General features: G+C 45.1%; 1 protein-coding gene across 6 annotated transcripts in view; it reads left to right on the forward strand.

Moving 5' to 3' along the window:
• POLG (DNA polymerase gamma, catalytic subunit) overlaps positions 1-16072 on the forward strand; it is a 575771-nt gene that overhangs the window by 370902 nt on the left and 188797 nt on the right. For all 6 annotated transcript variants that reach the window (XM_078683205.1, XM_078683206.1, XM_078683203.1 and 3 more), the window contains exons 13-14: positions 7694-7816; positions 13285-13445. In XM_078683205.1, coding sequence (XP_078539331.1) covers positions 7694-7816; positions 13285-13445 — 284 coding nt within the window. The remainder of the gene's footprint in view (positions 1-7693; positions 7817-13284; positions 13446-16072) is intronic.

Consider the following 16072-nt stretch of genomic DNA (forward strand, 5'->3'; position numbering starts at 1 on the left):
AGAAATCCGCAATCTGTGCACCACATCTCTCGCAGTTGGGACTGTCTCACAGCTTATATCTATATAATCTTTCAGGGGGACAATAGGACCTATTCAGGTATTTAAAATGGAGTAATATGTGACGGCCATTTAGAGATATCTTCCTAGTGCTGGTGCAACAATACTGCCACATCTCCTCCTGCAGCTCCGTCTGTAATTCGAGCTGGCCTGCTAGCCTCGGCTTTGCATATTCCACCGTTCTCTCCGAGAGTGCTATTCGATACAGGTTAGTTATTAATTTAGCCGGGGACTCGGCGTTTACTATGTAGTCGTAAGCTACAATTGTCTATGGCTCCTCCATGTCGTCGCCCAAATGATCCCTCAGCGCATGTCTCACCCTATGAAACTGAAAGCGCACCAGCTGCGGGTATGTTATGTCGTCAGCTTCGATCTCTTCCCAAGTACGGGCAGTGCCTCCAGCAAACAAGTCTCCCATATTGTGCATATGTAACACTCTCAGTGCCGTTAGCACACCTTTATCCATACATGGGGTCAGCCAGGTGCACCAAGTAAGGGCCGCCTTTGGAGCATATAGTAGGCTGCACGCTTGGGCATCCATCATGTGGTGCCAAGCATGTGTGACAGCATTCAAAGAGTCAAGAAAGCCCGTTTGTCGGTCCTGTGGCCCTGCCAGCAAGGCGGGCAGAGGAGTTGGGTCTGCCATAATCGTTTCAATGCGTATGTGAGGGATGTCTTTTGGGCCATGTATCCAATGATATCCAATGTATCCAATGATAGGCATGCGCGCTCTGAGCAGCGCGATAATATAGTTCCAGATCCGGTGCGTTCAGGCCACCCGCGGCGTACGTACGAATAAGTATGTTCCAGGCCACTCTAGGTTGTTTCCCGGCCCATGCAAGTCGAACAATTAAAGCTTGTAATTGACGGAAGAAATGAGATGATAAGACCATTGGGATGTTACTGAACAAGAACAAAAAATGCGGTAGTACAATATTTTTCATGAGGGAGATTCGCCCTAACAATGACAGCGGTAGGGTGATCCATTTTTCGATATCCTCTTCCAACTTCGAGACCGCCACCCCGTAGTTCTCCCGCAGGACAACCTCAGAGTCTGTATAGAGACGGATCCCGAGATACCGTACCGCATCTGTAGTCCATTGTATGGGGTATTCCGGATCGAACTTCCTCGTAGCGGGGGTAAGCGGAAACTTTGTTTGAAAGAAAGACATATGCAATTATGCCATCCAGGTGTTAGATATGTCATCACAGACGAGCTTGAGGTAACATAGAATGTTGTTACAACTAACTTTCTCAACTAGGATGGCACTGCAGCTTTACTGGACATTCTAAGACACAATACATCATTGCAAGTTGGTACCAACCAAAACAAGATACACTAAATTTGTCATTAAATCTCCTAAAAATGGTTCCATGTGGTGCCAGTGGAGCTGAAACAAACCAGTCTCAACCTTTAATGCAAGTTGTGCAAGACTATTTTAACTGAAGATACCTGTAAGGCCTCCATATTGCCCTAAGGAGAGCCAAAAAGTCTTCATTTATCAAATTTATCTAGCAGGTCTGACTGAATAAGAGAAATCTTCAGCATCTTTCAAGAACCGTCTCATCCAGATACCCAGAAGAACAAACCCTGCGCATCACAACAATATTGTGACAAAACTCCTGGATTTCTTTTGTTCAAAATTAGCACCATCGGTGACTCCAACATTACTGCACTGCACCATTGGCCTGACACTCTCTCTCCTTTCTTCACAGTTGTCATCCTTTCTCTGCTTATATGTGCTGTATTGCTATTGCTTAACTGCCAGCACTTAACCTTCCCTGTTAGCTCTGGCATGGCATTTTAATGGCATTTAGACATAAACAATAGAAGCCCGTATGGTTGTAATTATAGGTGTCCCCTTTCAGTGCATTAGAAATTTCAGACAATTTGTTCCAAAATTGTGCATTAAATGCACTTTTTTTATTTAATTTTTCTCAAAAAGTTCTCAGGCTGGGGGAACCTACTATCAAACCCTTAAGGAAGGCTCCATTGCTGAAAATTCAGATGCGGTATTACATCTGGCTTTCAGCAGTGGCAGTTGAGTATGTGGGTGGAGACAAGTGGGTGGAGCTAGTGGAGGAAGTGGGTGGAGCCAGGAGAAGGGGTGTGGTCTCCTAAACAGATTTGAGAACCTGCACTTAATATTTTACAAATTAAGCACTGGCACAGACTGAACTCGTTGGTAAAGATTTTCAGATTTAAACAGCTCTGTAAGCCAGAGCAGGTTACTGCAGCACTGAGCGTGTTAAAGAAAAAAAGTTCAGTTCGGCTAAGCGTGGCCACTATAGTAAAAGTTCAAATTCAGGATAGCTCTGGGAGGCCGTGGGTCATATGATATTTTTGCTGTGCTGCGGTCCTGCTGCCGTACACACGCACTATGCGACCGGTTGAGGGGGTATTTGAAGCGAGGAGAAACACCCAGAGTGGCCATAACAAGCGTGCATGCCACAAATGCTAAAAAGCGTAAACCCTAAACATAAGCATATTGTTGGCCCTGTGATTGAACAAGCAGGGATGAGGAGGCAGCTGCAATCGAAGAGAGGGAGCGAACAAGGAGGAGGGGGAGTAGGAGTCAACTTCAGTCCGGGAGAGGGAGCAAGGATGGCTGTGTGCAGTTCCTGAGCTTAAAGAAGCAACAAGCATTTACAATGCAACGGTTTCGCCTTTGCAAAAGTTAGAGCTATTGGCATTGTAAATGACAAAAATTTTATTTATGTGTTGGTTTTTAAAACAGATAAATAAATGGCATTGACATTTACATTGCCAATAGCTTAATCTCTTGCAAACCCAAACCTACCCATTATCTACACACTCCCTCTCAGACTTCTTGCTGTGTACAACCCTTTTCACACTCCTCTTTTATCTGCACAATCCCTCTCTCTCTCACTCCTACATCATAATCTCTCTCCCCAGTCTGTCACCTTTGAAGTCCTTTTTAAACCTGTCGGTTACCTATGCGGTCGGTTCATCTCTAACAACAGTGTATAACTTGCACAGAGGGCTCGCAGTGTGTGGAGGGCTCTGTGTGGGTGTGTGGGGGGCTCTGTGTGGGTGTGTGGGGGCTCTGTGTTGGTGTGTGGGGGGCTCTGTGTGGGTATGTGGAGGGCTCTGTGTGGGTGTGTGGGGGGGCTCTGTGTGGGGGGCTCTGTGTGGGTGTGTGGAGGGCTCTGTCTGGGTGTGTGGGGGGGCTCGCAGTGTGTGTGTGAGGGCTCTGTGTGGGTGTGTGGGGGGGCTCTGTGTGGGTGTGTGTGTGGGGGGCTCTGTGGGTGTGTGGGGGGCTCTGTGGGTGTGGGGGGGCCCTGTGTGTGGGGGGGGCTCTGTGTGGAGGGGCTCTGTCTGGGGGGGCTCTCTGTGGGTGTGGGTGTGTGTGGCATTTGCGAGAGATTAAGCTATTGGCATTGTAAATGACATGCAATTTATTTATCGGTTTTCAAAAAGAAAACATAAATAAAAAAATTGTCATTTACAATGCCAATAGCTCTAACTTTTCCAAAGGCAAAACCGTTGCATTGTAAATGCTTGTTTGGTAGTAGCCTTTGCTTCTCTTCATGTCACTTGGGTGGTAGGTGGGTGGTGGTGTGATCTTGCCTTGAACTCACCAACCAGGACGCGTTGCAGCTGCGCCCGCAGATGGTGTCAGGTTTTACAGAGTTAAATGAGGCCCATAAAACGGCCACATTCGGAGGAAATGAGCTAGAAATCACAGCCTTAGGAGGGATAAAACCTCGCCCCTCCCCACACACACAGACCTGTGAGTTCACACTGTGCTGGTAGGAGTAAATGGCTGAGCGTGGATCTAAGAAACGTCGTAATTTCAAAAACACAGAAGAAACAGATAATAACGGATATATTTTAATACACTTTGTATCCTACTCGTTTTGTGTTTATATTTTAACGCGCTGTTTGGTGGAACTATGTAAGGCGCCAAGTTCCACCATCAATTACAAAATACAAAAGTGCTTTTTGTTGTTGCCCACAATAATAATAATACATATACATTATTTAATTAGAGCACAAAGTAAGTCTACTGATGTAATTGCCGACATTTCGTTTAGGCGCAAATAGTACACCCACCATCTTTGGATGGCAAATATGAACAGATTATTTTATATCCACTTGTAAAGCGCTTGATACCATTTATATGGGCCGGTAGCGCTTTCCTACTCCTAGTGCCCTTCACAGTTTAGGAGTACACGTCGATGGAAGTGACATTCATAGGCATTGCTTCCTTGCAGTACCTCTTTGAAGTATCCCGAAGGCGAAAGGAAGAGCTTTATAAAATTTCAAAAACATTTACTTAAAGCTCCTCGAGTCTACTTGGAAGCGCTTTTTGTCCATCGTGACATTACTGCTTTCTGAGCAGGTGGCGCGGGTCCACCACAACAGAGGGCCGATGTTTGTGCGAGAGGGATTGTGGAGTGCGGGGGAGGGTGGGAGGGGTCCCAGAGCACATGTCCAGTGTTGTGCTTACACGAATCTGACAACATTTACAAGGCAGGACAAATGCCCGGATAATCCGGCTCGGTCCCCGGTTTATATAAGTCATTAGTGAAAGTAGCAGGCTTAGGGGGCGAAAGAGGACACCTTCCATTGCTTATTCCTGTAAAGACGGGTGGGGCGGGCGAGGCCCCCTCCCCCTGGACACGGAATGACACCTCTCTGAGGCCACAATATTACACACGCCAGAGCTTCATTGTGGGCACAACACGAGATCCAAACTCAGAGGGGACAACAGAACACTCTCGACCTGCGGGGCGGGGGGGGGGCAAGGGGGGGGCATGTACCCCACCTACGTTACCCACACGCTCCTAAGCTTCACTCTGGGCACAACACAGCCTCCAAACTCAGAAGGGACAACATAACACACTCCCAGCCAAAGGGGCGCAATGCAACACCCCCACCCCCGGGGGCACAAGATAACCCACTCCGGACATCTGAAGTGGGCGGGGGAGGGGTAAAATGTGACACATTTCCCACATCCGGGAAGGGGCACTACTACCGGGTTCACGGGGCACAATAGAGCATACTCCGCAACTCAGCGGGCAGATTGTAATACAAGCCCGCCCTGAGAGGCACTTTATAATGTTATTACACACCTCTGTCAGGGCGATGCTGTGCACTGCCCAGAGGAAAGTCCAACATACCCGCGGCACACATGATGCGATATCACGAGGCCTCTGTGGGGTACAACACACACAACTCAGAGCGGTGTGGTATGAGTCACCCAAGGGTAACAGATCACATACACACTCAGCTTTAAGGAGTCCCAGCGGGTACCTCTCTCTCTTTACCCCCCCAAACACACACAACTCAGCAGCACTGTGTACACTACACTAATGGGAGCGATGACAGAACTCATGCACGCACACGGCACCAAAGGATCACACTGCACACAATACCCCGGCCCTCCACACCCACACACACCCCTCGGGACGATATGATGTCGCATGGCTTGGGGGGGGGGCAGATCATAACTCTCCTCCAGACACACCGACGCAAGGGAATATCATATACTGCCCCCCTCACCCCCCCAAACTCACGTGGGCTCAGTTTAAGTAACATACTCAGGGCAGAGTATATCCGCCAATCCCAGATAGTCGCGACATACACCCACTGAAAGTGTGTCACTAGAACACCCGCCACACATCACAGGGACATAACGACACACTTCTCAGAGGAGAACAACATACGCGCACACAACACCCCATGGTATGGGGCTCTTCAAACTGAGCACACACCCATCAGAGTGGCAGAAGGTGAACCCAATGGGACACAGTGTAACACACACATATAAAAACACACAGAGACACACACACATACAAATGCACACACAAACACACTATACCCCCTGATAATGAATAGCCCGTTAAGGGACTGACAGTGCCGTGATTACAACCAAACGCGCCTCTCGCCCTCTCTCTCGGTCGCAGAGATCAGCGATGACAAAGTGTCTCTTAAATACAGCGCAGCAAATGGGGGCTCGGGGCTTGCTTGGGGGTGGTGCGGCTTAATATTGAAGTGTTGGGCGGGGTTATCCAGGAAACTAAACGGGTGCATTTTGGAGGAGGACGAATTGTTTAACTTAAAAAGTGAAAATGCTTTTCTCTCCTTTGTATACCCCAAGCCCGGGAGCCCCAAAGTGCCACGTGCGTAAACACAAAGCATCACCAACAGTTTTCTTTCGATCACACCTCAACATAATTGTTGTTTGCTGCTGCCCGCGAGTCGCAGACGGTGGAAGGGATCGCATGAAATCCAGTCAGAGCACATTTGTTTCCATCTGCCCGCAAAGGCGTGTCTTACACGTCTGTGCATTAATAAGCTTAGGGTCAGTAATGCGAGCTGCAGCCGGGGCGCTGGGCTGAGCTAATCTGCTCTGCTGGAGCCTGGAAGCCGGGCAGCCCCGGGGTGTGAGGGCACTGCTCTGTCTCTCTCGGGGAAGGCTCGGACTGCTCACCGCGCTCAAGGAGAACGAGGCAACAATGACGAAAACCGCAAGCACCCAAAAAAAAAAATTAACATCCGCCCACCGCCGCACTGACGTGTCCAAAGGGGCCGGATGAGAAAAATTCTCAGAAACGCCCACGAGTCGCCTCGGAGGATGACGGACGCCTCTGTTTCCCAATGGCTAGCGTCCATTTATGGAGCTAGCCAATGGGAAACAGAGGCGGGACGAACATCCATACTGTAACTCAAAAGATTTCGGCCTGGGCTAGCCAATGGGAAACAGAGGCGGGACGAACATCCATACTGTAACTCAAAAGATTTCGGCCTGGGCGGAGCACTGCGTGCTCTCGCCAGGTCGAAACCTAAAAAGGAGAAAAGAGTGCGCATTAACTAATAAATAACTTAATACATCAATTATTATATTTTCTTTAACAATATAAAAAAAATGCAAAAAATCGAAATCTAATTTTTATTCGAAACTTGAAGCTTTTGAAAATATAGTGTTCTTTCTAAGAGATGATACGATATGCTAGACTCTAGCACATCATGTTTTTCCCCTCATAATGCATGCTCTGTTTTTGTCAGCACATACCAGTGCTTCTGTCTTTTATAAATGTGGCTAAATAAAGATACCGACTTAGTGTTTAGCCTCCAGTGTCAAGTTTCTTCACTTGTATCGAGAGCTAAACAATTTCTAGTCTTGCTTTTTTACGCTTGTATACGATTCATCTGCTAATATTTAGCAGTCGCAGACCGTAGATTAAGAACCACTTCTCTCACACATGTCTTTAGTGGGTCGGTTTAGAATGAAAGAGAGCATAATGAATTCAAGTATAGGGGTTTCTACTTAGGTGAGTATCGTTTTGCGCAAATAGTGTGTATCAACAAATATACATATAGAGGACTGGAGTACTTCATTCTAGCTTGTCAGATGTAGGTTTGACACATTTTCCAGCCATAGAAGCATGTTGTGGATGGAGAGAACTGGAAGTAAAGAACTCACTACAGGGGGTGAGCATTTTAATATTTTCTTCAGTTTGTTATGGATCAAATGTTCAGTGTTTTTCCTCATTAAACATATCTTATGTTATAATTTATAACTGTAAAAGAGGAGTAATGTTGACAGTAACATAAACTAAAATTTCATATGACAGAGTATGCTTCTTGTCTCACCTTATACTGCAGAATACATCGAGAGAGCAAGACACCAAATTGCCTAACGTTAGCTTGCCCGCTTGTCACCATGGCAACGGCCCTCATAACGACATCAATATTCCTGGTTGCTGGTTTTTCAGACTACCTCACAAAGTAAGTATAAGAAGGCGTGTACCTAACTATAAATGCAAGAAAATGTGACTCTTTCTGTTGTACTCTTCATTATTACATTGGTTATTAAAGTCTCAGGGTTCTGTCCCTAGTGACAGTGAGTGAGCCTTCTGTTTCTAAAGGATGCCCGCTCCTCCACATTCCTTAAATGAAGCCTTACCCCAGTTGCCAAAGTGTACCCCGAATCTGTTGTAACAATGTCTTGCTTTTGATGCTGGCAGCGCATTCTGTAAGCCTGATTAACCACCAATGTTTTTGGGCATTCAGCCTTGCGTGATCCTTTGCCTGCTGTTGGTGATGGACCCACACTCTGACTGCCATCTGAGATCCGGAGGCCAAACTTGTGCCGAAATCCTCAGGCGCAGGATCGCCCCGCTTATTAGCTCTGACCTACTCCCTGTTTACAAGTTCCAGACAGGGCTTAGAAGATAAAAGGTAATAAGATCAAATGTTTCAAATGGGAACCTCTTCTTCTTTGGACGCGTCCCAATTCCGGAGCCACTCCCTTAATTTACGGTCACTGAAGTAGCTTCTTCATTACAGCAGGGCGGAGGCCTTTAAGCAGACCTTGCTGGTAATTTTGATCGGAACATCCTCTGACATGCTTTTATCAGCTGTCTCAGCACCCAAGACCCCTGTCCACATTCTGGTCCAGTGCCGGTTGCTTCGCTCTTGGTTCTGGCTCCTTCAGCGGCAGCCAGTGCTTAGCTTTGAAGCTAGCTCATTCAGTCTCTGTGGCCGCTATCTCCTCACCCTGCTTCCGCTTTGGCATCTGGTTCAACGCTGCCAGCCAACCTGATGCCCTTCCTAGCACAGTTTATACTCCACATTGCAAATATCAGGTCTATCATTACAGTGATGTCAAAACGATAGTACTCCCTCTGCAGGGGTCACTTACATTTTCGCACAAGGTAGATGAATGTTGGCTGATTTGTATATTTAAGTAATAATGAAAAAGTGCAATTTGTGATTGTTATTTGTCACTTGTGATTAGATCCATCTACTGGTAGGACTTGGTGAGGATTAGGTGAATGTCAGATATATTTATTATGTAAAACCACCTAAGAGGGTGTGCTTTCTTTTTCCAAACACTGTACCTCAAGGTAAAAGGTTTCCATACATGCAAGCCATGACGAAGCAAGTGTTCTTTCACAGTCTACTGCATGTTTTTTCAGATCAGACTACATAGCAGTACAAATACTTGCTCGTTTTTGGCATAGTGAAGTTGATATACAGTTAGATGAGCCCTATAGGATTCCACACTCGTTGTATCGGTGTGTTGATTCAAATGCTATTCACATTCTGCGTGCAGTCAGGGTGTGCTTAACCAGCTTGGAATCAATAATAACTGTTTAAGACTGTGTTAGGCATCTTGAAGGAGAAAAGTCTAACAGCAGAGATCAAGAAATGCAAATTTGCCACTCATTCTGTAACATATCTAGGACATTCAATTCGTAATCAATATATTAAACCAAGGAAAAATTTGGTCAAGCAATAAAGAATGCCTTTTGTCCAGTAAACAAGAGTGAGTTAAGATTCTTTTTTAGGACTAACATTAGTATTCTAAATTTGTGAAAAATTTCACAGAAATAATCGCATAATTTGAGACAGTTGTTGAAATCAAGTCAGATTTTTTTTATCAAGTGAGTGTAATAATACTTTAGTTAACATAAAAAATGATATCAGTAATGTTCTGCCTCTAAAAGTGTATGATCCTAATCTTAAAAGTGTAATAACATCAGATGCTAGTTGTAAAATTGGCAGATGATGGTAAGGAGGATGTAAAAGCATTTGCTTTAGTTTATCAGCACCTGAGGAATGATACTCAATGATTGAGCGTAAGATATTGGCATGTGTGGGGAATATAAAGCACTTCAAGTTTTTTGTTTGTGGTAAAGAAATTGAAATCCAAAGCAGCCATGAGGTGCTCACCAAAGTCCTTACAACTAGTGGTTTGCAAAGAGCATCGGCATACCTGGCAAAACTGTCTATCAGACTGCAAGACTGAATTATACAATTATAAATGACTTTATGTACCTAGAGCAGTAAATAGGGTAGCCGATTGCCATAGAAGGTTATCCCTTCCCCATAACCTTGAAAGAAGTTCCTTGGAATTATTGATTAACAAGTGGCCAGTATTGATGCTGAGGAGGAAGCATGCATTAACCATGAAGAATGGAAAGCTCTGTGTATCACTTACAATGGGTTAATGGAAATTAAGATTTATTTGTAAAAGGACTGACCTGTGAAAATAGGTTGATTGTCATAATTAGGAAATATTGGGAAATTAGAAACGAATGATTGTGAGTGAGGAGTTAGTATTGAGAAGTGTAAATTTGATAACAACAATTCATTTGAGGGAAAATGTACTGAAACTGTTTCATGAAGGACATCTAGTGTTATTAGGACAAAAAAGGGGTAAAGGATAGTTATGGGTAGAACTAATTACTAGAGCAGATCTCTGAAACTATTGCCTCCCACTGGAAATGGTGTTGTTGAGAAATTTAATAGAGTAACCAATAGTTCAATTCAGTTAGCTGTAATGAGTAGTAAGAATTGGGAATTTGAAGTAAAGAAAATGCTATGGACATAACAACCTACACTAAGGGATGGATGAGTGAATCTAGGAAGGTAGATTGGATTCCTGATGAGGTAAGGGATAACATCTAAAAAGCACAAAAGGTTTACAAGAAATACTATGACTCAGAACATGGAAGCAAGGAAGTGTCTTTATCTGTTTGTGATTGGGTTGTTTAAAGAAGTGTGGGACGTTCCAAAAAGGAGAACGTTTGTTTTCTAGATCTTTTATTTTTTGAAAGAGCTTGAGTAATTCTGTATGTCTAACTGACAGAAAGGTTTGACATCTTAGCTGCATTGCAAGATGTAAAGGTTCTGGAGTCACAATGAACTAGGGTGTGGGAAGTGGCTGGTTATTTGAAATAAATATCGTGTGAGGATTCCACCAGTACATCTAATATAGAGATGAGAGAACATTCAGAATTTGCTGTTGACTACCATGACAATATATTGGACTCTAATTCAGGAGTGGATTCAGAGGTATCTGATAATATGAATCTTGGTTTTCACCATAAACTTACCTTCCAAATGCAAAGATTATGTATTGAAATGAGTCCATTTGACTTTTTAAAGAATAATTATTTTAAAAAATGTACTGCAAGTATATGTTTCATGTTGATCTGGGTTAGATCCCCCTAGTTTTTATTTATTTTTAATTATTTCGAAGGAGTGTTGAACAAATGTCATGAATTATTATTTTTTCCAATATTGTATTATAATTTAATTTTATTATTTTGTTAAAGGGAGAAGATGTGTGTAGAATTGTTGTTAAGGATTCCATGCTACATCATGGTTTATGATGTTATAGTACCCGATATAAGTAAATGGTATACATTTGTGTAGCAGGCAGTTGCTGGGGGATTTTGTGAAGAGCAGACTGCTGTGCACAGCATTGCGAATAAAGAGGTTTACTACTTGAAGAAGACTGGTGTACTCTCCATTCATAATTCACAAAGACCTAGACATTGAAGTAGCGAAAGAGAAGACGAGCAATGATCATAACTCTTTGTGTCTCTCTTGTGGGTGCTCCAGCATTGACATAACCCTGCTGTGAGGGGCATCACTATAGGCAAAGATGAGTCTGGAGAATAGCCTGAGAAGGACACATAAAACAACTGGCCATACCGGTTTTGAAAGTACAGACAGAAGGTTTTGCTATACTTTATAAGAGTGGGAGCTGTTCTCCCACTAATTGTTCCAGTTTCAAGTTCCCTTCAACCAGGTAGGGGGAGCTCCACAGAGTACTCAGAAGACTGCTGGTTAAGCAGGGCTGATGTCTGCCTGACAGCCAATGCCCCAGAGCTGAGGGAACATCACCTGGAGTCTGCCCTTTAGGTAGAGCTTTTCCTTGTCCTGGAACCCCTGGAGGGCCCTGCCTGGAAGAAAAGGGAAGAAGCGAGCCAAACCTGCAGGAGGTGGGTATCTTGGTACTGTGGGTTTGTCGGATAGAATCTTGTGGAAGTGTTACTGATGCCACCATTATTGTAATGGAGGATTCACAGTGATGCAGAAGTGTGTCTGAGCGGAACACCCTGCTAACCTTGCTGTTATAGTTGTGGCACTTGCCCCAGAGTATGCCTGAGTGGTTTGTGCAATCAAGAAGAGACCTTTGCTAAATTGTGGTGCTTACCAAATGTGCCTTGATTGATATTGCTGTCACAGCTGTGGCACTTCCCCTGGGATGGATGAGTGGTCTATGCCACTGAAGAATAAACTTACGTAAGATCATGGAACGTGCCCAAGTATCCTTTATGGACTTGTATCACACTTAGTCCCTTGGCTCTTACCCACGGGCTACTGAACAGCACGGGCTGTTCAGTAGCCTGTGCGGGCTACTGATCAGCCGTCTGTGCCACTACTTGCCACTGTGTGCCTGAATCATTGTGTGGCAGGCAAGACAATGACGGGAACTGTGCCCAATCAGACCCATCCGCTGCACTAAAGCTCCTTGTAGGAACTCAGCTGCTGTCTCCGGACCTGTGACCAAAAATAGACTGCATCACTGCCTCTGCCAGGGAGGACCAAACTGCTGAATTAACAACTGACTGACCCAGTCTGGAAGGAAGGAAGACCTGCCCCAATCTGCAGGCCCATCCACAGCTGACACAAAGTGCCCGAAAGAGGGTGGTTGGCTGAATACATCTGTACACCTGCCACTGAAGGAAGTGGACGCACCTGCGGCTAGCACTTTTCCCTAGATGTTGGGAGGACCAGGACTGAGGAGCGGGGTGCGAGAGTGAGGCCTTCTGTGGATACAGACTGCGCTGTCAGACAAACACTGAGAGACTGAGTGCTTGCTGGTGCCTATCATACCTAAGGAGGAAGCACTGCACCTGTGCTGAAACCTACACTTGAATTCCTTAAATGAAGGGGTTGAAAAGGGGCAGAGAAGGCATCCTCACAGGAAGACAATAGCCCTGCACCAGAGAGTCTGTGAATTTGATACTTTTGTGTATTATTATGTTTTACTGTTTATTAAAGTACTATATGTCCGAAGTGCTGGACAATAATGTTATTACACTGCTGTGTATCTGTTTAGTGCTGAGCCTGTTACACCCACACACTAACCTGCCTGAGAAGCCCATGATTGCTCACCATTGCTACTACTGAATGTCACGTTCTGATGGGTTTGTACTGGGCTCAGTTTGCAGGGCCATAGCAGGACAGATCTGGAACATCAGCGGCAAATGATCCCAGCCCTACAGCTGTGGCATAGTAGTCCCTGTTTGCCCTGTGTTCCCTAGAACGGGCTCTTATAGCTTCCATCATTCTGGGGCATGTTAGATGAGAACAGATTTTCTATTGGGTTGTAAAAATGGAACATAAAAAAGTCTATTTGTGCTATATGAATGCAACGTTTGTATTATTTTCAGGATGGAAATGATAACAATGTTGGCAGCCCCTTTGCAAAGGACTTCCTTCCGAAAATGGAGGATGGCACCCTACAGGCCGGGACCGGAGGCACCAATGCAACAAGAGCGCTGGAAATCAATAAAATGGTATCATTCTGGAGAAATGCACACAAAAGAATCAGGTACATTGTGAACATTTACTCCGTGTTTAGACTGGGCATTAATATTGATTTATTTTTTAAATTTTAAATTCGAAGCTAACGCTATAAAAGTGAAAGAAAATTAGAACTGCCATTAAAATGGGTTATATGAAAACTAGATATACCTTCTCTTGGCTCTTCTGCAAATGCTCCTGCTACGGCTTTGCATTGATTTTGTTTCACCCCCGAAGTGAGGATGAAACCACTCCTGCATGTTGATGTCACTTTCTTGTTTGATCTCTGTCCGCGCATTATGAAGCAGAGCTCAACAATAAACCAGTGTGCAGAGCTCTACTGTGGGACTTTTTTGGATGGGAAAAAGAGACTAGTCTATAGAAGGGGTGGTGAAAGATAGGTTAAGAATCTGTAGTTAGAGTATCCACAAGAGAGAGCGTTATCGAAGGTAAGTTACTCATGGACTCCTGATGGATACTTCTAACTGCGGATTTCATGATCGATACCAAAGCAGTACCTCGGAAGGTGATGGGTCCGTGGAATAGCTCATACCAAAAAATCCTTCTAGACCAAATGGTCGAAATGTCCTACCCGTCAAAGCTAGTTTTCAATGCAGTAGTGCTGTGTGTACTGATGCCCACATTGCAGCTGGAAGATACCAAGGACAGTCACTCCGCAAGAAAACGCAGTGGTAACAGCCTTGGCCTTTGTGGAATGGGCCCTCAAACACTCCGGAGGCTGCTTCTTTGCCAGCAGATGTTGATGCAGATGACTATCCAGCTTGATAAAGTTCCTTTCTGCACTGCGCTGCACTGCCTTTGCCTTTGCCCTAGAGATCTGATTATCCACCCAATGGTCTTTGGTGCAATTGATGTATAATCTTAAACTATGTTTGAGTCAAGACACTGGAGTCTCTCCTCTTTCAAGAGGTGAGGTAGAGCAAACGTGTTGGGAGAGTTGTGGATTGCTTAGTGTGAAAAGCAGTCACAACATTTGATAGAAAGGTTACCTTGATCCTCAGCACCACTTTGTCTGGGAAAAAGATGGTGTATAATTGCTGCACCGAGAAAACTTGGTGTTCAGTTGTGCAATGAGCTAAAGTCATCACATCAGATACGCAGTCTTTAGAGTCTGGAGACATATTAGACAGCTGTGCGTGGGTTCAAACGGTGTGAACATTAGGAAAGTGAGGACCACATTAAAATCCCACAGTGGCATCACAAAGTATTCTTTGGGGATGTGTGGGTTGACAAATGAGCAAGAGGCCAAAATGGACTACAATCACCTTTAATGATGCCCACTGGAAGTCCTTTCAGGGCCAGAAATAAAACAAAACGCTAAAAATCTAGCAGTTTGCCGTGTAATGACTTAATATTTGTGGGTGCCTCACTATGCTGCAAACTTGCCCCAGTGCCTGGCGTAGACAGACTTTGTAGAGGGATGCCTGGCAGTAAGTATGACATCCACAACCTTGGGAGGAAGATTGAGCGCAATCAACTCCTGGCACTCATTCTGCACATGTAGAGGTGCATATTGCAAAGGTTCCTGCTTTGCTGCTTTGCTTCTGCGACAGGATATCCTCCCAAAGTGGTAGCCTGATCAGAGGGCAGATGTTCTTGCCCAGAAGTTCTGGGTACTAATATCTCCTTGTGCAATCCGGGGTGACTTGGATGACATCAGAAATCAGGGCAGTAGAGGCAGTGGTGGAAAGGCTTGCAGGAGTTCTGTGCTCAACTCTGTCTGGAAAGTGTTTCAGAGAAGAGCCTTCTTGGAAACTCAAGTGCGCAAATGTTTTGACCTTGTGTGTTCTCAGCTTTGGTGAAAAGATCTAGCCAGGGTTCTTCACTTCGCCCTGTCATTCAAAGATCCAGACAGGTGGTACATAACTAGGGAAATGCTCTGGCAGTCCAGACAGCTCCAGATATGAGGTGCCTCTTCGCACAAGACCCCAAACTCCACCTCTCCATACGAGTTGCAGTACCCCTTGGTGGTGATGTCCTTGCAAACCTGAACCAGTCTCGCTTTGATCGACAGTAGGATCACTTACAGCGCCAGGCGAATGTCCCAGAGTTCCAACAGATTGGAGTGGAAACGGGTCTCCACCTGATACCAGAGACCTCAGATCTCCAACTTACTCAAATGATCTCTCCATCTCAGAAATTACACATCAATCACCACCAATAAGCTCTGGATGGTTCAAGAGAAGGGTCTGCTACTGATCCAATTGTGATTGAGCCACCACTGTAGGTCCTTTGTAGTCTCCTCCGAAACCTGGATGGAATTCTACAGGTTCCGCTGGTGCCGGGCCAACTGGGACTACTGTTTCTGGTGTAGAGTGTGTTTGCCACCTAGCATAGTTGACAAGCAGGATGCCAAAAGACCCAGAAGCTTCACAACCACTTTCACTGAGACCCAAGACCGAGGCTGAAGCATAGCCTGAATGTCCTAGACTTGTGGTGGGAGGAAGGCCTAAAACTGCTCTGAATTCAGGATGGCTCCCATGAAGTGGAGCCTCTGTGACCAAGTCAGGTGTGACTTCGGCACATTAATATGAAACCCCAACGAGGTCAGGAGGTTTCTCGTCATCCTTATGTGGTCCACGACTGACTGTGATGAGCCTGTCTTCAACAGTCAGTCATTGAGATAGGGGTAAA

This window comes from Lissotriton helveticus, chromosome 3_1, assembly GCF_964261635.1.
Source record: "Lissotriton helveticus chromosome 3_1, aLisHel1.1, whole genome shotgun sequence".
In the NCBI taxonomy this organism is placed as follows: Eukaryota; Metazoa; Chordata; class Amphibia; order Caudata; family Salamandridae; genus Lissotriton; species Lissotriton helveticus.